General features: G+C 38.1%; 1 protein-coding gene across 1 annotated transcript; it reads left to right on the top strand.

Annotated features, from left to right (window-relative positions):
- The first annotated feature begins 5,598 nt into the window (after positions 1–5,598).
- LOC145095807 (uncharacterized) lies at positions 5,599–20,136 on the top strand. The gene is made up of 6 exons (XM_079033629.1): positions 5,599–5,982; positions 6,081–6,621; positions 18,724–18,954; positions 19,044–19,406; positions 19,566–19,684; positions 19,771–20,136. Exons 1-6 carry the CDS (start codon positions 5,599–5,601, stop codon positions 20,134–20,136), a joined length of 2,004 nt encoding a protein of 667 aa, XP_078889755.1.
- Positions 20,137–22,052: the final 1,916 nt, after the last annotated feature.

Genomic DNA, 22,052 nt, shown 5'->3' with positions numbered 1-22,052 from the left:
TGGGATATAGTGATGTGAGCTTCCAAAAAAATAGAGATGATTTAAAGTCACAGGTTAGATGGGTATTCATTTTGAATGGTGGTGCGGTGGCCTGGAAAAATTCCAAACAAAAGACAATGGCTGACTCTACATTTAAGTCTAAATATATTCTTACATGTGAATCGTCCAAGGAAGCTACTTGGATCCTAAACTTCATAGGTGACCTTGGAGTTGTTCAGAATAACAATGATCCATTAATTGGAGATATTTTATGATAATGAATATGTAGTCGCACTGACTAAAGAACCTAGGGGTCATAGAAGGTCAAGGCATATAAAGAGAAAATTCTAGTACATTCAAGATAGAGTAAAGGATGTAGATCTAGTTATGAAGTGAGTATCATCAAAGAAGAATCCAACAAATCCTTTCACAAAAGGGATGGCAAATGAGAGACAGAATGTGCATGCTAGGAGCATATGCATGAAAGATGATGTTAATTCTAGTAGTTAGTTGATTATTTTGAAAAGTTTAAAACATTGAATAAATTTTTTAATTGTTATGGTGATTAGATAATAAATATTTTTTATATTCAAGTGTTTATTATTGTGTGTTGCTTTGGCATGCTTAGATTCCTACTTCCTAAGTATTAATTTACTTAAACTCCAAAATCTATCACGCTCTTGGGAGTTAGTTTTGAATTAAGATTGTCATGAAGTGTTAGTAGATTTTCTGTAATAATTAGACATTTCTTGGAGATTGCGACTACCGTTCATGAGTGTTATTCATAATAGTTGGTCATAACAAGTAATATTATACATTATTTGATGAGTAGACAAAAACTATGTAATCAAAGTTTATTTGCTCCTTTTCGCATTAGTGGGAAAAGCAATATCATGGGCCCCTTGTTAATTTGACAGCTACATTAATTTGCTGGGTCTATCATGGACTGAATTTACATGTTCAATTAGTAGTCTGATTTTGAACATTATGATTGGAAAATCAAGAAACATAATGTTGAACTGTTAGGTTGATTCATTATCCATGAGTTAGTTCACATTGATATCTTGTGGAAACAAAAGAATAATTGATCACTTATCTAAGGCCTAGCTTTTGATGTGATCAAAGTTCGACAGTTATTGTGATCGAAACTCTTTGTTGGTTATTCGAAGATTATTCGACTAATAGTAGTTGTTGACTTGTCTAAGGGGGGACTATTGGATATAGGTGTCCAATGTCATAACTAATTGGTATAACTTTGGTAATAATGACAAAGTCCTTTTAAGGTTGCACTCAAGAGGTAAAATAGCCAAAATAGAATTTACGAGAGTGAGAAAAATAGTTTGTTACTTTATTACATGCTAATAAATTAATTGGAAACTAGTGAAAAATATTTTGAATTAATTATAATTAATTTGGATTTAGTTAAAGGTACATGTAGTGAATGTTAATTGTTCAATAGTTGAATAAAAGTGACATCATGGATCCCCAAAGAGGGTGGGTGGTTTTGGAGAGGTCTTAGAGCCTTCCATAATCAATCCAGGTAACAAATGAGGAAATGATATGAATCAGGATGATATGTAATTATAAAATTGATCGAAATCAGTGTTTATCTACTAGTCACCGTAACTATATAAAGACCCCTCTGGCCTTGAGAAAAATTGATTAAAGCTCTATTAAGGTTTAGAATATTAGATCTCACCAGTGTCTCTCCTCCTTCAAAAACATTCTAGGGTTTTAGACTCTTGGGTGTGAGTAATTAGAGGCATCCCAAATTTGGGTGCTAGTCCTTCCAATTGAATTCATGAAATTAGAGATCTACAAAAGGACTCACAAGTATATGTGATTATACTTAAAAGGTTATTAGTTCCATTATATTAGATAGTTCAAATTCATTCATTTGAAAGTATGTTGATAAAATAGTAAAACCTAGATCTAGGGTGCATATACACTTAGGATTATATTTGAGTGCTTATGTTGCATATATCCTTTGTAAAGTTGCATGATAAACCTCCAACAATACCCTGCTAGCCCCAAGAAACTTCAAATGTCGGTAGGAGTCTTTGGCTTAGGCGACTCCATAACTGCCACTATCTTAGTTGGGCCCACTTTAATCCCTTCTGGTCCAACTATATGTCCAAGAAGGTAGACCTCCTTCAACCAAAATTCGCACTTGGGGAACTTTTCATAAATCTTATCCTTGCGCAACATATCCAATACTTCCCTCAAATGCTTCTGATGTTCTTTAGTACTCCAAGAATATACCAATATGTCATCAATGAAGACTGTAACCGATTTGTCCAAAAATGGATGACATACCTAATTCATTTGGTCCATGAAGACTACATGTGCATTTTTCAGCCCGAATGACATCAACAAAAACTCATAATTCCCATAATGTGTCCTAAAAGTGGTTTTAGGAATGTCTTGCTCACAGGCCTGCACCCGATGATACATATATTGCAAATATATCATCAGAAAAATGACTAGCTACTTGTAACTGATCAAATAGGTCGTCAATCCTCGGGAGTGGGTACTTATTCTTCACAGTCAATTTATTCACCTCCCAATAATTAATGCACATCCATATAGAACCATCCATTTTCCACATGAAGAGGACCAGTGCTCCCCAAGGTGAGGAAATAGGTCGAATGAAACCCCATTCTTACAACTTTTGATGCTTAGAAAACATTTCCTACATTGGTGAAGGATCTAACCGATATCACGCTTCGACTATTGAAGCCACGCTCGGAACAAGATTGATCTACAAATCCACATCACATGGTGGTCGTAAACCAGGAAACTCATCAAGGAAAACCTCGCTATACTGCCTAACCACCACCACATCAGAGAGTCCTACCATCTTCCTTGAGCTGTTAACCCGATGTACCAAGAAGACATCACCTCCCATCATAAGGCACTTTGTGCCCTCATTACAGAAATTATTGGATTAGATCCTAGAGATTTCTGTCCACCAAGAATAACATGTCGTCCCTCAGCAAGCAGAATAGAAATTCTCTTTTTAGTGCAGAGTGTCTCAGCCCGATTGCCAGACTGCGAATCCATGCCAATCATAACATCGAAGGGCTTGATCCCAATCATAATTGAAGTCAAAAGAATGTTGTGATCAGTGATTAGGATCAGGCACCCATCAAAGTTCTACCGTACAAGAAACAAATTCCCTAATGCTACCTCTATGTCTAAAACATAACTCTACGGACTATTAGCTAACATAAATTGAGCATAGAAAATAAGAGATACAGATGATCTACTAGCACCATCGTTAAACAAAACCATAGCAGGTAAACCATTAACTAGAAAAGTTCCGAGAATAACCTCATCATTGTGTCTCGCCTCCTACACTGTCATATGGAAGAAACGAGTTGGTGTTTTAAATGCCGCAGTCTTTTGTCTTGAATTGCATATGTAACCTTCGTGTTAGGAAACTGCTTACTTATATGCCCCGTCTGCCTACAATAATAGCAAAGAGGGTTGATGCTCTTACATTCGGCTTGTATGTCTTCTTCCTAGAGTAATTCATCCTCTTCTTGGAGGACATGGATAGACCCTCCCATTTCCTCTTGTCTCCATATCTCAGAGAAGCACAATGTTGTACATTCAAATCATTCTTCGCCCTAAGAGCCTCATCCATGATAGTTGTAAGAGTCTTTTGTACTGCCGCCCATTACTTAAATGGTAAGCCCTAAGCTTAATGGTCCATGTGATTTTCATCGATAATGTAGTATTCCTCGCCAATTTACATCTTCTAAGAAAAAATGGAATTGTGTGTTGCAAAAGACATAATCCCCTTGTTTCCAGTGTCATCAAATCTTATTTAGCTCTATGAATAAGAACAAAACTACAAAATATCGTTCATGTGCCTTCCGGATGAAGATATCCCATGTCAGAGCACGTTATGCAGCCTTAATGATAATTTGATCAACTACATCGTACCACTCGACGGCCTCACCTCTCGCCTCCAATAATTAACGCTATGAGCCTTGGTAAAATCAACTGAACGGAATGCCTGATTCATCTTATGCAGCCACCATGGACACTTAAAAGGATCACTTCCTCCCCACAAAGAGGGGGCTTGCACTCCATGAATGTCATGAATGAACTACCCCGACAGGCTCCCTACTCGACACCAAGCAACTTTCAACTAAATCCTCTAGTGGATCCTCCTCCTCCTCATCCTCATCTAGAAATGTACCAGCGCCTCGCATTATCCACTACACACAGGCCATCTCCTAGTCATGCCTTTTCAAATCTGCATCACGCTCTTGATGTTACTCTTAGATATCAACAATGATTGCATCAATCATAATGTTGTGTGCACTCTACGATAGTAATCCTTGGACACGCTGTAAAGACTGGGCTGGTGGCTAGTGGGTAGCTAGTGGTTTCTGAAAGACAAATGGCGACGTCCTCCAAGTGTAGTTGTCCTGGCTGCCACCCGTACTTCCAACACCCTCATTCTCCTCATCATTCAACATTTTCCTAAATGACGAAGACTTATATATATATATATATATATATATATATATATATATATATATATATATATATATCAGTGTTGTAAACATCGGCCTAGGCGGCCGATTAATCGGTGCCTAGGCGCTAGGCGGACTACAACCGACCACGTTTATGTGTAATCGCTCAAGGTAATCGGGGCTGGTCACCGACGGCCAAACTCAGAGCTAATCGAGTATAATCGGAGGTAATCGGAGCTAGGCGGTTTATTGGTCAACTTCAGTCAACGGAGTTTCAAAAATGATTAAGGGCAAAATTGTAAAAATTGAAAACTTTTTGCTAGGGCTCGTTCTCACCTTCTCTCATTCCCACTTCACTCGTTCCCATCACTGTGAACAAGTTTTATATGCTTTCTCTCTCGAATCAAAATTGAAATCGAAGAAGTGGAAGCTCGCCCTCGCCATTGTCCTTATAGTCGGAATCTGTGAACTTCGCCATCGTGGCTGTTAGAGTCGCTATTAGAGACGCATTTGTCTTCCTTGTTCCGACAACAATCCGCCTAATCTACACAGGTTAGTGTTTCAAACTTTATTTATGCTGTTAAATTTCGATTTAGTGTATTGTTCATCAATTTAAGTTGTTAATCAACTGATTTGTGATGAACTAGTGATGAAGTATATACTCGAACCTATTGCTTCACAGTGAAGAAGCTAGTCTGTTCACAAACTCGATTTTTTATGTTAAACATCAAACCTGTTAATGCGAATGAGTTTACATGTTGCTTCAATAGATCTGAGATTGAGTTACATACTAGTTTCTTTGTGCTAAGTGCTAACAAATCTTTAGCAACGAGTTTGAAAATATGTTTGAGTTTACTGTTTATAGAACATGTTTATAGAGATGTTCATAAATATGTTAAAAATCCTGGTCTTACTTCAGATTACTCCCAAAACTTGAATAAATATGTTATTTTAAACTATGTGTTAAAGCTCGGTAGGTGTAAATGGTGATATATGAATAAGATTTATAGTTTCAATGTTTCATACAACGTTATAGATTATCATAAATTGATTTAGAGATGTTGATTTAGAGATTATGATAACTTGAATAAATGTGTTAATTTATTTTTTTTATAACAGTTGACAATCAATGGCATCTAATGCATCTACTACATCTGTTGGATCAACCGCCACTAGTGCACATAAACGTAATTCATATGATGTTGGTTGGGAATATGGTGTCATCCCAGATAAAAGCAACATGGATAGATTGAAATGTACCTTGTGTGGAAAAGTGTTTGGTGGGGGGATTTATAGGATGAAACAACATATTGCTCATGTAACGGGGAATGTATCTTCATGTCCAAAGTCTACAAAAGATGATCAATTGAAATGTCTAAATTATCTTACCAAAGGGAAGTTGAAAAAGAAAGCTAAAAAGGTTCATATTGAAGATTTAAGGGTAAAGGCGAGACAAGAGTTGCATGATAGCGTGGATGAAGTAGAAAATTCTTTGGGGTTGAAGGCTCCAAATGTTATAGGCCCCATGGATATCTTCGCAAACAGAATAAACCCGAAGAGGTTGTGACGGCGGGAAAGGGAAAAAATATTGATCTTAACAATATTGTCCAGAAAGAAAGAATATTAGCGGTCCATAAATTTATTAGTAGGTGGGCATATGAGAGTGCGATTCCTTTTCACGCCTTTGAAAGGGATAGCTTCAAAATGATGATGGAGGTTATTGGCCAATTTGGAACCAGGCTTCCATGTCCTACTAGATATGTTTTGAGTGACCCACTTCTAAAGCTTGAAGTTGAAAGAACAAAAAATTTGTTGAAAAAAAACGAAAAAGAATGGAAAGAGGATGGATGCTCGATTATTACGGATGCTTGGTCCAATCGAGATAGGAGAAGCATTATGAATTTATGTGTTAATTCGAAGATGGGTACCGTTTTTTTATCTTCAAAAGATTGTTCCGGTGAAGCACATACAAGCCAACACATATATGAGTATGTGGAATCTTGTATTCAACAAGTTGGTCCTGCGAATGTTATTCAAGTTGTGACCGATAATGCCACAAATAACATGGGGGCAGCGAAGTTGCTAAAAGAGAAAAGATCATCTATTTTTTGGACATCATGTGCAACACATACCATTAACCTCATGCTTGAAGGTATTTACATTATTTTATTTATTTATTGTATTTATTATTTTATTTGTTTAGTAGTGTGACAACCCGAAATTTCCATTTTGTACGAACATTAACTATTCAATAGAAGCTAGTCCAGTTTCAATGAACTTCAAACTTTTCCGAATAAGTTTGTGTACATTAGGGTTTACATTTAAAGAGATATCAGGAGAGTGGATACTCATGGGTTTGTGAAACTTGAGCATTTCAACACTTCATCATGTTAGAGTCCAATTCCAGAATAAAATATTTTCTGCCAAAATATTTCAGGACTATAAATAGAATTCTGAACTAAATTATTCATTATTCACATTTCCAACTAGAGAAAAGCCATATTCTCTCTCACAGATCTTCGGGTTTTCATCCCAAATCGTGAGTACACTTCTCTAGTTGTGTTATAATGTTTGTTTTATGCTTATTAACATAGATTACATGTCTAATATGTGAGATCCGGGAGTTTACCGCCCAAGAACGTTCTTGGCGAGTAAACTCCAAAACAAAGCCTAAGAGCTATCTAGTCCCATTTCCTTGTTAAGTAGCTAGTTAAGGACATTATGTATGATCTTTTAAGGCTAGAACACAATCAAGAACACCTAGTTTTAGGAGTTTACGGCCCAAGAGTTTCTTGGACCGTAAACACCAAATTTCAAGGGCTAAATGTGCCCAAATCACTCCTAAGACTTTAAGACATTAACCCTCTATTACTTATAGCTTGAATGGAGAGTAAATCACATCAAAATCATCCCTAAAAGGGAGTTTACGGCCAAGAAATGCTCTTGGGCCGTAAATTCCAAGTGAAGGCACCAAAGTGTGCCTAGGATCCCCTTTAGCCTTAAACAAAAGTCTAGAAATTTTCCTTTGTGTGCAAGAGGCCTAAATGAATTAAATCACCCACCCCATAGGAGTTTACGGCCGTAAACTCTAGGGGATATGGACTCTAGGCTGTAAACTCCTCAAAGGAGCATTCTAAGGCCCTAAACTACCTAAAGGATTAAACCACCAATGCTAGGCTTATTCTAGAAATCATTTAACACTTTAAAACACCCAAAACCACCAAGTCAAGAGTTCACGGCCGTAAATTCAAGGGTTTACGACCGTAAACTCCAAGGGTGGGGTTCGTTGGGTGGTAAACTCAAATACAAGGTCATTTGGTACATTAAACCCTTTTAGCCTTGTCCCGTAGCAACTTAGATGCAACCATTAGGACCTATAACACTTATACAAAGTGTTTACATGTTCCTAAGTGTCCCAACTTATTTCATTAAGTTATTATTGGGCTAATTAGTTATATATATATATATATATATATATATATATATATATATGCTTATTATATGATAACTAGGCTCGTGCGTGTGAACAAGTCTCCGTTTGCCACCTAGCACGGTATCCGACACTACAATCCAAACCACTCACCACAAGTGAGTTCATACCCCTTTAATTAACATTTGAAATACTTTTAAATGTTTTAAATACTTTATGGGGGGATACAAGTTCAATGCTTATAGTTATTGAAATCAATCACATGTGATTGCATTAATCACATGTGATTAATAACTAGAAAATCAATGATTTTATCACTGTTCAAACTGTTTATCGAACTGCTTTACTTCAAAAAATTTTACAAACTGTTTTACTTATCAAATGCTTTTATTTAAACTGTGTTATACTTCTTATAAATTGCATGCCCATATATGTATAGATATATAAGAAATGTTTAAAGGGCTTAGGAAGGCCATCCGATCTATTTCCTTTTTCTCGATTTGGATGTGGTCTGGTGGGATTTCGGGTGACCGTCTGAAGTTCGTTTCAATATTAGTTATATATCAATTATACATAGATAGACATAAAAGTACTTCCATATTCATGCGTACTATACACATCATTAGTAAGTTACCATCGAGGTAACACAGGATCATACTACTACAACTTCTAGATCAATGAGTCAGTTCATTCATGAGTCTATACATTACATTACTACGAGAACATATACAACTATACTAGGAGGAAAACATATACAACTATACTAGAGGAAGAACACATACAACTACACTAGAATGGTTCATTACATTTCATATACTAGAATACGTTGATTATTGTGATTTAAATCGGAGCATGACTTAAATTTCATGACTCGAGTTGTGGCCAGAGTCTCTTGGAGGGAGAGCGTGAGTTTGCATATAGATCTATACTGGATTGACAATCCTACACCTCGCTGCTAGCTACAGTGGGACCTGCAGGTCTGAGGGTGCCAAACGTCATTCCGTTATTACGACCATTCGTATGTCGTCGTTGCTAGTCGATAGTATGGTGCAATTTATCACATTATGCCTTAATATAAATCCGGTTTAAGGTAGTTAGTACCGCAGTAGTTCCTATAATACAACACTACAGTACTACAAAGATTTACCCATTACATATTTTTAGTGATTATTTCACTCAAACTTTAATGTACAAACTATATTTTGTTAAATGATAGTTACACTTGGGAAATTACACACTTTCACAACAAACGAGCATACAAAGCAGTTAAGCCTTGGTAGAAGGCTACTTTAATAGAAAATATAGGTTTTTCTGAGAGATTCAAACTTTTACAAACACTTACATACATTTTACAAACTTACACTTGAGATACGTTCAAACGTTTTGATAACAAACATCGAGACTAAAATACTTATGAACTCACCAGCTTAATGCTGATAAACTCTTTCAAAATAACTTGTATTCTCAGGTCATCAGTAGACAGGTACCGATGCCATCTTTTGAGAAGATGGAGCGCATTCAAGACTCATCATATTATTTTGATTTACATTATATTTTTGGTGTCCAAAACTGTACGGACCACGCTTGTATTAAAATTATATATTTAATGCAATGGATGATGTTGTTTGCTTATTTACATTTACTATGTTGTGATGCTGTACATGACGTCCTCCGCCCCGGAACGTTTCCGTCGTTCTTGGTTTTGGGGTGTGACAGATTGGTATCAGAGCATTGTTTATAGTGAATCAAGTATATCAACCCATAAAAGATATACTAAACTATAAACCCGTTAGGGATTAAAGCACTCTGACCAAGAGTCTATACTTTAAATATTAAAATATTTAATTAAGTATACTAGTCTGCATTCATACTAAAATCAGTGTCACAATGACAAGAACAAAAGTATTATGATTGTTAAATATCACAAGTGAGCTCGGCGATGTATGGTCAGTCCTTGGAATGGCATAGCCTAATCAACTATGCTGGTCCGAGGAGTGATTAGAATATGCCCCAGAATGGTTGTGATGTGTTAACAAGTCTAAAAACTTACCAACAATACCACAAAAAGATCAGTAGAACTTAAACTTAAAATACTATAGTAGTATTTTGTACTACTAGTTACATGTATACTATATTCTTATACCTCTCTTCTCGTGTAGATTTAAATGGCTGGATTCCATCACGGCGACCCGTACCTTCCAAATGAAGACAATGCCGGGTGGATCGAAGAAGAGCCCGAAGATGAGCATCCAATCCCTTTGGATGATCACCTTGCAGAAGGCTTTTCTGATGAATCTGACTCCGAGCCTGAAGTCAACAACCTACCGCTAGTAGGTCAAGCCCCGAACAACAACCCCCGACCAGCTTTTCTAGGTCCTACACCCTTGTGGGCAACCAACTTGAATCGCTGGAGTGATGAACAGGGTCAACCCTTACCATACTTTGGGGACCGAAGCTTTTACAACGTCAGTGAAGGTGGTTCTGCTGACTGAGCTCTGCCCGTCCTTATCCGTAGAATAGCTCGTAATGTTGAGCAACGTCGAGCAACCATTGACCGGGTCATGGAGATTGATGCCAACTCTGGTGTCAACACAGTCCGCATCCGCCGTCTTGAAGAAGACATGGAACGGACCTGGAGAACCAATGAAACCCTGCAGCAACAGCTGGCTGCCTCCCGAGCTGAAGTCTTGGAACTTCGAGCCCGTCAGAGGGCTCAGGAGCGACACCTTCAAGAGGTGTTTCGTCAAGTGTCCGACCTCAGGGCTCGCCCGAGAAATTCCCATCGCCGTTAGATGATGTCTAGTACATCTCTGTCTTTTGGTTAAGGAATAGCCTTTAACATCTGTGCTCTATGTAGCACTTGTCTGTAAAATATTCCTAACTTTCAGTACTCTAATTAGGAATCTAAGAACTATCAAACTTTTCTGTATGGTATGATGTAAGACCTAATGATAGGTCGATTTTCCCTGAACTTATTACATCAGTAATACCAGTATTACTGACATCTATCGAATCTGTGGGAAAAATCTATACATTTGTGTTTCCTACTAATATTCTTTGTTGTGATCTCAAACACTCATTCAGCTGTTGGGCTATGGTTAGTTAGTCCATGTGTCACTCTCATGTTGCTTACAAATTGATTCTTACCATCTTTCTTATCTTTATAAACTTATAGCTGAAAGATGCCTCCTCGCAAATCTCCTAGGAATAACCCTGCACCTCCACCGCCTCCTCCGCCTCCGGTCATCGATACTGCAGCCCTGAATGCTGCCATAGCTGCAGCAGTAGCAACTGCCATGGCTCAGTATCACTCATCTGATGCCAGCAGGGGTGGAACCCCTGTGGAATCAATCCCGGTTGAAACCCCTGTGCGCTCAAGAGAGTGCTCCTACAAGGATTTCACCAATTGCAAGCCGAAGCCTTTCTATGGCACCGGCGGAGTCATTGCCCTCTCGCAATGGTTCGAGAAGACTGAATCAGTCTTCGAAATCTGTTCATGCCCTGCTGCGAGCAAAGTCAAATATGCCGCATGCACCTTTGAAGGAAAGGCCCTGACACGGTGGAACGGCCATGTTAAGGCACTAACCCTCGTCATAGCCAACGACATGGGCTGGGAAACGATGAAAGACCTCATGATTGAGGAATACTGCCCGAGGGGCGAAATCCAGAAATTGGAACAGGAGCTTTGGAGCCTGACCATGAAGGGCACCGACGTGGTCGCTTATACCGCTCGATTTAGCGAACTGGTGGCCCTCTGTCCCAGTATGGTTCCCATTGAAGGGAAAAAGATCGAAAGGTACATATGGGGGCTAGTGCCTCCGTATCAAGGGAATGTTCTATCATCAAACCCTGCTACCTTCGACAGTGCCAAACGATTGGCACAGCGACTCATTGACCATGGAGTCAAAACCCCTGCAACCACAACATACCTGGCCTTCTCAGAACCCTCCAAACCCGCTGACACAAAGCGGAAACTCTGGGACGAGAAGAAGAAATAGCGAGCTGCCAAAAGGCAGCAAATTGTGGCAGTACATGCCGTGGTAACCCCTGCTGCTGCTACTGCTCCGGTGAAGCAGTATGCTGGAAGTTTGCCTAAGTGCAACGAATGCAACTTCCACCACAACGGCCCCTGCCGTGAAATGCAGTGCTCCAACTGCAACAGGAAAGGACACACAGTCCGTTTCTGTAAATTCCCGGCAAAACCGATCACCCAAGTCCCTGGCTCTTGCGCGAGCCCGACCTGCTACGGATGTGGCGAAGCAGGCCACTATAAGAGGGACTGCCCCAAAGCAAAGAATGCTGGTGGAGCAGGGAGGGTACTAGCTATAGGCCACGGGGAAGTAGTTGCGACCCGACAGTGGTGACTGGTACGTTCCTCCTCGATAACTCCTATGCATGCATTCTGTTCGATAGTGGAGCAGAGCGAAGCTTCGTAAACCATAAATTTGCTCGCATGCTTAAACAACAACCACACACACTCAAAGAACTATTCACAGTAGAAATGGTTAATGGAAAAACTGAAAGTACGAATAGCATATACTTAGGTTGTACCCTATCTCAAGATAACCATTTATTCCCCATCGACCTCATGCCGGTCTCAATTAAAGCTTCGACGTTATCATCGGCATGGATTGGTTGAGTCTTCATCGCGCCGACATCATGTGCTTCGAGAAAGCAGTCCGTCTAAACCTCCCATCTAACGAAACTCTTATAGTCTACGGCGACAAACCTGGTGCGAATCTTCGTATTATATCAAGTATTCAAGCACAGAAGTATCTGCGTAAAGAATATCACGCATTCCTTGCTCACGTCGTCAACACGAGCCTCGAAACGAAAGAACTAAAGAACATTCCAGTAGTGAGCGACTTCCTCGACATTTTCCCAGAAGGGCTACCTGGATTACCTCCACAATGGCAGGTCGAGTTCAGAATCGACTTAGTCCCAGGAGCTACCCCAGTAGCCAAGTCACCCTACCGCTTAGCACCAGCTGAGATGCAGGAACTCTCTGGTCAACTTAACGAACTGCTCAGCAAGGGCTTTATAAGACCAAGTTTCTCACCTTGGGGAGCACCAGTCTTGTTCGTTAAGAAGAAAGACGGAACATTTCATATGTGTATCGACTACAGAGAACTCAACAAACTGACGGTTAAGAATCGTTACCCTCTGCCTCACATAGACGATCTATTTGACCAACTGCAAGGGGCAAACTATTTTTCCCACATTGATCTGAGATCCGGATACCACAAGTTACGAGTACTAGAGGAGGATGTGCCGAAGACAGCCTTCCGAACTCGTTACGGACATTACGAGTTCGTGGTGATGCCATTCGGATTGACCAATGCGCCCGTAGTCTTCATGGATCTGATGAATAGAGTATGCCGACCTTACTTGGATCAGTTCGTCATCGTTTTCATTGACGACATCGTGATCTACTCCCGAAGTAAGGAAGAGCATGGCGATCACCTGCAACAAGTTCTAGGGACATTACGAAAGGAGAAACTTTATTCGAAGTTCTCGAAATGTGAATTTTGGATCCGAAGAGTCGAATTCTTAGGACACGTGGTAAGCGAAGAGGGAATCCACGTGGATCCATCCAAAATTAAAGCCATTGAGAACTGGTCAGCACCCAAGACGCCTACTGAAATTCATCAATTTCTAGGCCTCGCTGGCTACTATCGCAGATTCATTCATAACTTCTCCCGAATAGCGAAACCTCTTACAACCCTGACCCAGAAAGGCGTGGCCTTTGACTGGGAAGAGAAACAAGAGAGAGCGTTCCAAACGTTCAAACGAGCCTTGTGCACCGCGCCAATACTATCCCTTCCCGAAGGGATAGAAGACTTCGTAGTCTATTGCGATGCATCAAATCAAGGGCTCGGGTGTGTTCTGATGCAGCGAGGTAAGGTCATCGCCTACGCCTCGAGACAGTTTAAGACACACGAGGTTAACTACACGACACACGATCTTGAACTAGGAGCAGTGGTGTTTGCTCTGAAGATCTGGAGACATTACTTGTACGGAACGAAAAGCACTATCTTTACCGACCACAAGAGTTTACAACACATTTTCGATCAGAAGGAGCTCAACATGAGACAACGACGGTGGGTCGAGCTACTCAGTGACTACGAATGCGATATTCGTTATCATCCGGGTAAAGCCAACGTAGTAGCAGACGCCCTAAGTCGGAAGGAATATTCTGGTCGCAAAGTCAAGTCATTATCAATAACCATCCATTCACACTTGTCTAAGCAAATTCAGGCGGCCCAACTTGAAGCCATGAAACCTGAAAATGTGACGAGTGAATCCCTTAGACGAATGGACAAGAATTTAGAACCCAAGGGTGACGGAGCCTTATATTTCATGAACCGGATCTGGACACCGAAACACGGTGGTTTTCGAGACTTGGTCATGACCGAGGCACACAACACTCGGTATTCCGTCCACCCAGGTTCAGATAAGATGTATCTAGATCTTAAAAAACTATACTGGTGGCCTAATATGAAAGCAGAGATTGCTACCTTCGTAAGTAAATGCCTTACTTGCGCAAAGGTGAAGGTCAAGTACCAGAAGCCCTCTGGTTTATTGCAACAACCAGAGATTCTAGAATGGAAGTGGGAGCGGATCCCTATGGATTTCATAACTAAGTTGCCCAAGACAACGGGTGGACTTGATACCATATGGGTCATCGTCGATAGATTGACCAAGTCTGCACACTTCCTGCCTATCAAAGAAACTGACAAGATGGAGAAACTTACGAGAAGATACATTAGGGAAATCGTACGATTACATGGTGTACCTATGTCCATTATCTCCGATAGAGATAGTAGGTTCACCTCAAGACTCTGGCAATCATTACAACATTCCTTAGGAACAAGGCTGGACATGAGCACAACCTACCATCCACAGACCGACGGACAGAGTGAGAGGACCATCCAAACACTGGAAGATATGTTGCGAGCCTGCGTGATTGACTTTGGGAAGGCATGGGATACTCATTTACCCCTTGTTGAGTTCTCCTATAATAACAGTTATCACACGAGCATCAAGGCTGCTCCATTTGAAGCCCTCTACGGCCGAAAGTGCAGATCCCCTCTGTGCTGGGCTGAGGTGGGTGATACCCAATTAGCCAGGGGGCAAGCTTCCGACAGTACTCTCACCGGTCCGGAGATCATTCGGGAAACGACAAAGAAAATCGTTCAGATCCGTGAACGATTAAAAGCCTCTAGAGACCGACAGAAGAGCTACGCTGATAAACGAAGAAAACCTTTGGAATTTCAGGTGGGAGACCGAGTCCTTCTCAAAGTCTCACCCTGGAAGGGCTTAATACGCTTCGGAAAGCGTGGGAAGCTTAATCCGAGGTACATAGGGCCTTTCTAGATTCTTGTAAGAGTCGGCCCCGTAGCTTACAAACTCGACCTACCCGACGCGCTTCGTAACGTACATTCTACATTCCACATATCTAACTTGAAAAAGTGTCTATCCGACGAGACTCTTGTAATCCCACTCGAAGAGATCGAGATCAACGAGAGCCTCAACTTCGTGGAAGAACCGGTAGAGATCATGGACCATGAGGTCAAGCAGACGAAGCAAAGCCGTATCCCTATCGTGAAGGTTCTCTGGAACGCCAAGCGAGGACCGGAATTCACTTGGGAACGCGAAGATCAGATGAAACTGAAATACCCTCATCTTTTCACTTAATTATTTGTAAGTTCTTGTTTGCTTAAATTCTAATTTCGGGACGAAATTCCTTCTAATGGGGGGATGATGTGACAACCCGAAATTTCCATTTTGTACGAACATTAACTATTCAATAGAAGCTAGTCCAGTTTCAATGAACTTCAAACTTTTCCGAATAAGTTTGTGTACATTAGGGTTTACATTTAAGGAGATATCAGGAGAGTGGATGCTCATGGGTTTGTGAAACATGAGCATTTCAACACTTCATCATGTTAGAGTCCAATTCCAAAATAAAATATTTTCTGCCAAAATATTTCAGGACTATAAATAGAATTCTGAACTAAATTATTCATTATTCACATTTCCAACTAGAGAAAAGCCATATTCTCTCTCACGGATCTTCGGGTTTTCATCCCAAATCGTGAGTACACTTCTCTAGTTGTGTTATAATGTTTGTTTTATGCTTATTAACATAGATTACATGTCTAATATGTGAGATCCGGGAGTTTACCGCCCAAGAACATTCTTGGGGAGTAAACTCCAAAACAAAGCCTAAGAGCTATCTAGTCCCATTTCCTTGTTAAGTAGCTAGTTAAGGACATTATGTATGATCTTTTAAGGCTAGAACACAATCAAGAACACCTAGTTTTAGGAGTTTACGGCCCAAGAGTTTCTTGGACCGTAAACACCAAATTTCAAGGGCTAAATGTGCCCAAATCACTCCTAAGACTTTAAGACATTAACCCTCTATTACTTATAGCTTGAATGGAGAGTAAATCACATCAAAATCATCCCTAAAATGGAGTTTACGGCCAATAAATGCTCTTGGTCCGTAAACTCCAAGTGAAGGCACCAAAGTGTGCCTAGGATCCCCTTTAGCCTTAAACAAAAGTCTAGAAATTTTCCTTTGTGTGCAAGAGGCCTAAATGAATTAAATCACCCACCCCATAGGAGTTTACGGCCGCAAACTCTAGGGGATATGGACTCTAGGTCGTAAACTCCTCAAAGGAGCATTCTAAAGCCCTAAACTACCTAAAGGATTAAACCACCAATGCTAGGCTTATTCTAGAAATCATTAAACACTTTAAAACACCCAAAACCACCAAGTCAAGAGTTCACGGCCGTAAACTCAAGGGTTTACGACCGTAAACTCCAAGGGTGGGGTTCGTTGGGTGGTAAACTCAAATACAAGGTCATTTGGTACATTAAACCCCTTTAGCCTTGTCCCGTAGCAACTTAGATGCAACCATTAGGACCTATAACACTTATACAAAGTGTTTACATGTTCCTAAGTGTCCCAACTTATTTCATTAAGTTATTATTGGACTAATTAGTTATATATATATATGTATATATATATATATATATATATATATATATATATATATATATATATATATATATATATATATGCTTATTATATGATAACTAGGCTCGTGCGTGTGAACAAGTCTCCGTTTGCCACCTAGCATGGTATCCGACATTACAATCCAAACCACTCACCACAAGTGAGTTCATACCCCTTTAATTAACCTTTGAAATACTTTTAAATGTTTTAAATACTTTATTGGGGGGGGGGGGGGGAATACAAGTTCAATGCTTATAGTTATTGAAATCAATCACATGTGATTGCATTAATCACATGTGATTAATAACTAGAAAATCAATGATTTTATCACTGTTCAAACTGTTTATCGAACTGCTTTACTTCAAAATATTTTACAAACTCTTTTACTTATCAAATGCTTTTATTTAAAATTTTTTATACTTCTTATAAATTGCATGACCATATATGTATAGATATATAAGAAATGTTTAAAGGGCTTAAGAAGGCCATCTGCCCTATTTCCTTTTTCTCGATTTGGATGTGGTCTGGTGGGATTTCGGGTGACCGTCCGAAGGTCGTTTCAATATTAGTTATATATCAATTATACATATATAGACATAAACGTACTTCCATATTCATGCGTACTATACACATCATTAGTAAGTTACCATCGAGGTAACACAGGATCATACTACTACAACTTCTAGATCAATAAGTCAGTTCATTCATGAGTCTATACATTACATTACTACGAGAACATAAACAACTATACTAGGAGGAAAACATATACAACTATACTAGAGGAAGAACACATACAACTACACTAGAACGGTTCATTACATTACATATACTAGAATACGTTGATTATTGTGATTTAAATCGGAGCATGACTTAAATGTCATGACTCGAGTTGTGGCCAGAGTCTCTTGGAGGGAGAGCGTGAGTTTGCGTATGGATCTATACTGGATTGACAATCCTACACCTCGCTGCTAGCTACAGTGGGACCTGCAGGTCGGAGGGTGCCAAACGTCATTCCGTTATTACGACCATTCATATGTCGTTGTTACTAGTCGATAGTATGGTGCAATTTATCACATTATGCCTTAATATAAATCCGGTTTAAGGTAGTTAGTACCGCAGTAGTTCCTATAATACAACACTACAGTACTACAAAGATTTACCCATTACATATTTTTAGTGATTATTTCACTCAAACTTTAATGTACAAACTATATTTTGTTAAATGATAGTTACATTTGGGAAATTACACACTTTTACAACAACAAGCATACAAATCCGTTAAGCTTTGGTAGAAGGCTACTTTAACAGAAAATATAGGTTTTTCTGAGAGATTCAAACTTTTACAAACACTTACATACATTTTACAAACTTACACTTGAGACACTTTCAAACGTTTTGATAACAAACATCGACACTAAAATACTTATGAACTCACCAGCTTAATGCTGATAAACTCTTTCAAAATAACGTGTATTCTCAGGTCATCAGTAGACAGGTACCGATGCCAGCTTTTGAGAATATGGAGCGCATTCAAGACTCATCATATTATTTTGCTTTACATTATATTTTTGGTGTCTAAAACTGTACAGAACACGCTTGTATTAAAATTATATATTTAATGCAATGGATGATGTTGTTTGCTTATTTACATTTACTGTGTTGTGATACTGTATATGACGTCCTCCGCCCCAGAACGTTTCCGCCGTTCTTGGTTTTGGGGTGTGACAAGTAGTTTATGTAGTTTAAAAATGTTTAATTATATATTATAATTTGTTATTTAATCGTGTTTATTTTTCAAGGTATTGGAGCACTCCCAAGGTTTAATAAAATCGTAGATCAAGCAAAGAAACTAACCATATTCATTTACGCTCACCACAAAACCTTGGCAATGATGAGAAGTTACACCAACAAAAGGGAAATTATCCGACCGGGAGTCATAAGATTTGCTTCGGCCTTTCTAACATTACAAAGTTTGTCCGAAAAAAAGGAGCAACTAAGACATATGTTCTCTAGCAACGCATGGGAGGAATGTAAATTTTCGGTAAGCCTAAAGGGATTGCCTCATATAAAACAGTGACAAGTGTCCAATTTTGGTCCAGTGTGACACAATGTTTAAAAGTGTTCTCTCCTTCGGTGAAAGTTCTTCGAATGGTTGATGCGGATTGGAAGCCCTCAATGGGTTTTGTTTACGGGGAGATTAAAGTTGCAAAAGAAGAAATTATCAAATCTTTGGGTGGTAATGAGAAACACTACAAGCCTATTATAGATATCATAAACACAAAGATGAAAGGTCGACTAGATTCAACTTTACATTTGACATCTTATCTTTTGAATCCGTATTACCATTATAATGATGCACAACTCCAATTTGATCCCGATGTAATGGATGCGGTTCTTGATTTTTTTGATACATTATTTCTTGGAGATTTAGAGATGCAAAGGCAAGTCGTAACTATTGACTTGCCAAAGTACAAGAAAAAAGGTTGATAGATTTGGTTCCGATCTTACAATTAAACATTGTAAGGTGAATGATTCCGACTTTGATCCGGGTAATTCGTTTTCATTTTAGTTATTTATTTATCTATTTTATAAAATTTTGATATTTATCGATTAATAATGTGTTTTTGTTTCAAAATCATAGCTAGTTGGTGGGGACTATTTGGTGGCACAACTCCTCATTTGACAAAGATTGCAATGATGATTCTTTCTTTAACTAGTAGTTCATCAGCTTGTGAAAGGAATTGGAGCACGTTTGAAGGGGTTAGTAATATAAAGCATTAAATTTATATTTTATAAAATTTAAATATTAAGCATGTTTAAACTCTTTGTTGTGTTTAAATTTGTAGGTACATACAAAGAAACGAAATAGATTGGAGACAAGCAAATTGAACAATCTTGTTTATGTTCAATTCAATGCTAATTTAATGGAGAAAAGCAAAAAGAGAAAAGATAGAAACATGGAAGTGCTATTATCAAATCATTATCTCTCCGCTCAAGAATGGATTGTTGATTGCGGTGATTGTGATGTAGATGAAGTAGACCCCAAAACGGTTGATGAAACTCTTGAAACCGATGTTAGTCAAGCACCCCGAGAAAGTCCAAAAACGAGGGAACTTTTTGATGAAGATTTTGAGTCCGAGAGTGAGGATCAAATGTTAGAAGAAGACGAATATGAGTCAGATGGGGGTTCAAGTAATGGAAGTATGTGGTGAAGATTAGAAGAAAATTGTTGTGCTTGTTAAAACTTATTTTAAACTTTTATGGATTTGTTGGATATGATTTGGTGTGCTTGTTAAACTTATTATTAAACTTTTATGTTTATTTTGAATGATAAATGGTTGTGCTTGTTAAACTTATTAAGTTATTATTACACTTTTATGCTTACTTACTTATATTCTTAGTATTAAAATTAGATTTATAATTTTTTGAATTATTTTTTTAATTATTAATGGTCCCCGATTAATCCCCGTCTAACCGATTAATCCCTAGACCTCAGTCCACCGCCTAGCTAACGTCTAGCGTTTTTCTGCAACCTTGATATATATATATATATATATATATATATATATATATATATATATATATATGTATATATATATATATATATATATATATATATATATATATATACACACATACATGAGTTTTAGGATGGGAAAGTTCGAAAAGTTAACAAGAAACTAACCTACACTCTCCCCATTAAGATTCTAATGTAACCTATTTGAGCCAATCTACACTATGAGTCTGAACACTGGCCTTAATATTCAGTTCACTCACAACATGGCTCTGATACTAACTTGTAATGCTATATTTTCCCCACTATCCTTTTAATTTTATAACATCGTTTAATGTTAAAATGCAATGAAAGACTTTGTTAAAATGTTTAATAATCACCAACGTTACATAAAAACAACCATGTCTAAACATTAAGAAAATAAAGTAGTTCAAAATTCAATAACACCAACATGACACGTCTAAGTGGTATCAATACAGAAAAATAAAAACTACCAAAAAAGTGCACCCTAAAGTCACGAAGCCTATCTCCTTAAGTACATGTACCAACACAAGGCAAGCATGGAAAAAACAACAAGAACAAGTGTCAACAAGAAAAAAGTGAGTCAATCACAAGTAAAATAAGTATAGTAACATGCATATTTCATACAATTCAATCAGTCACACATACAGTCACGCAACGTATTTCACACCAATCACCATACACCACTTAATATATTCAATATATAATGTATATATTAATCAAACATTTCACCATAGAAATTATTAATTGATTTCCTTTGCATTAATTAATTATAATGTCCACAACTAAATAAGGGTCTATTCTACCGTTAACCCCAAGGAATATCCCCGTTGCTAATAACGTAACCTTACAACCTAGTACGCTCATTGAGGAACGACTCTTACCCACAACATTGTCTCTGGTCCTCTGCATTCACTACTCTGACATTCTATGCACGGACACAATGAATTGTTGTTCAAGGGTAGTACCACTTGGTATTTTCACCGTATACCTGCCACTCAAACATAATGCTTGATCTGACATCTAACAGTAGCTAACATCATTCTGGTCCTCACACGTTGGGAGCATGTGTTCAAAATTATTTTCTAGAAACAACTCTGGATAGGGTCCGCACCTAAGTTATATTACTACCCTTTACCCCCACTACATTTATTCCCCACTAGTTTATAAATCGTGGAAACCACGGTTACAAAATTAATTAAATATTCATAGTAAAAAATTTAAAATTATTAATCAATTATTTTATATAAAATTTTAAATACATTATTAATTAAGATATTTTTTTATTAGTTATGTAATATTATAATTATTGATTCAAATAAATATGTGGAATTAATTTATCATATATATTAGACTCTTTTTATTTCTGAACTAATGAAAACAATAATATAAAATTTAAAATTTAAAATTTAAAATTTAAAATAAAGAATAAATAGATTGACAAATAATCTCACATTAATTAGGAGGTTTAATGAATTTAAAATGGAAAATTAATAGAATGACAAGTGGCATCATATTAATTAGGAGTTCTAATATTATGACACTTGGCAAAAGGACTACTCTTTTATTAGTATACTAGTTTATAACTCGTGA

This window comes from Lactuca serriola, chromosome 3 (assembly GCF_051521515.1).
Source record: "Lactuca serriola cultivar US96UC23 chromosome 3, Lser_US96UC23_V15, whole genome shotgun sequence".
Classification (NCBI taxonomy): domain Eukaryota; kingdom Viridiplantae; phylum Streptophyta; class Magnoliopsida; order Asterales; family Asteraceae; genus Lactuca; species Lactuca serriola.
The sequence above is the reverse complement of the archived record's forward strand: the minus strand, read 5'-3'. Positions and strand labels throughout refer to the sequence as shown.

Bases quoted from the DNA above. Each gene is read 5' to 3' on its own strand.
- LOC145095807 (XM_079033629.1), top strand. From the start codon at position 5,599: ATGGCATCTAATGCATCTACTACATCTGTTGGATCAACCGCCACTAGT. The intron at 18,955-19,043 runs GTAAATTTTCGG...AATGTTTAAAAG, and splicing joins TAGCAACGCATGGGAGGAAT to TGTTCTCTCCTTCGGTGAAA. The intron at 19,685-19,770 runs GTTAGTAATATA...TTAAATTTGTAG, and splicing joins ATTGGAGCACGTTTGAAGGG to GTACATACAAAGAAACGAAA.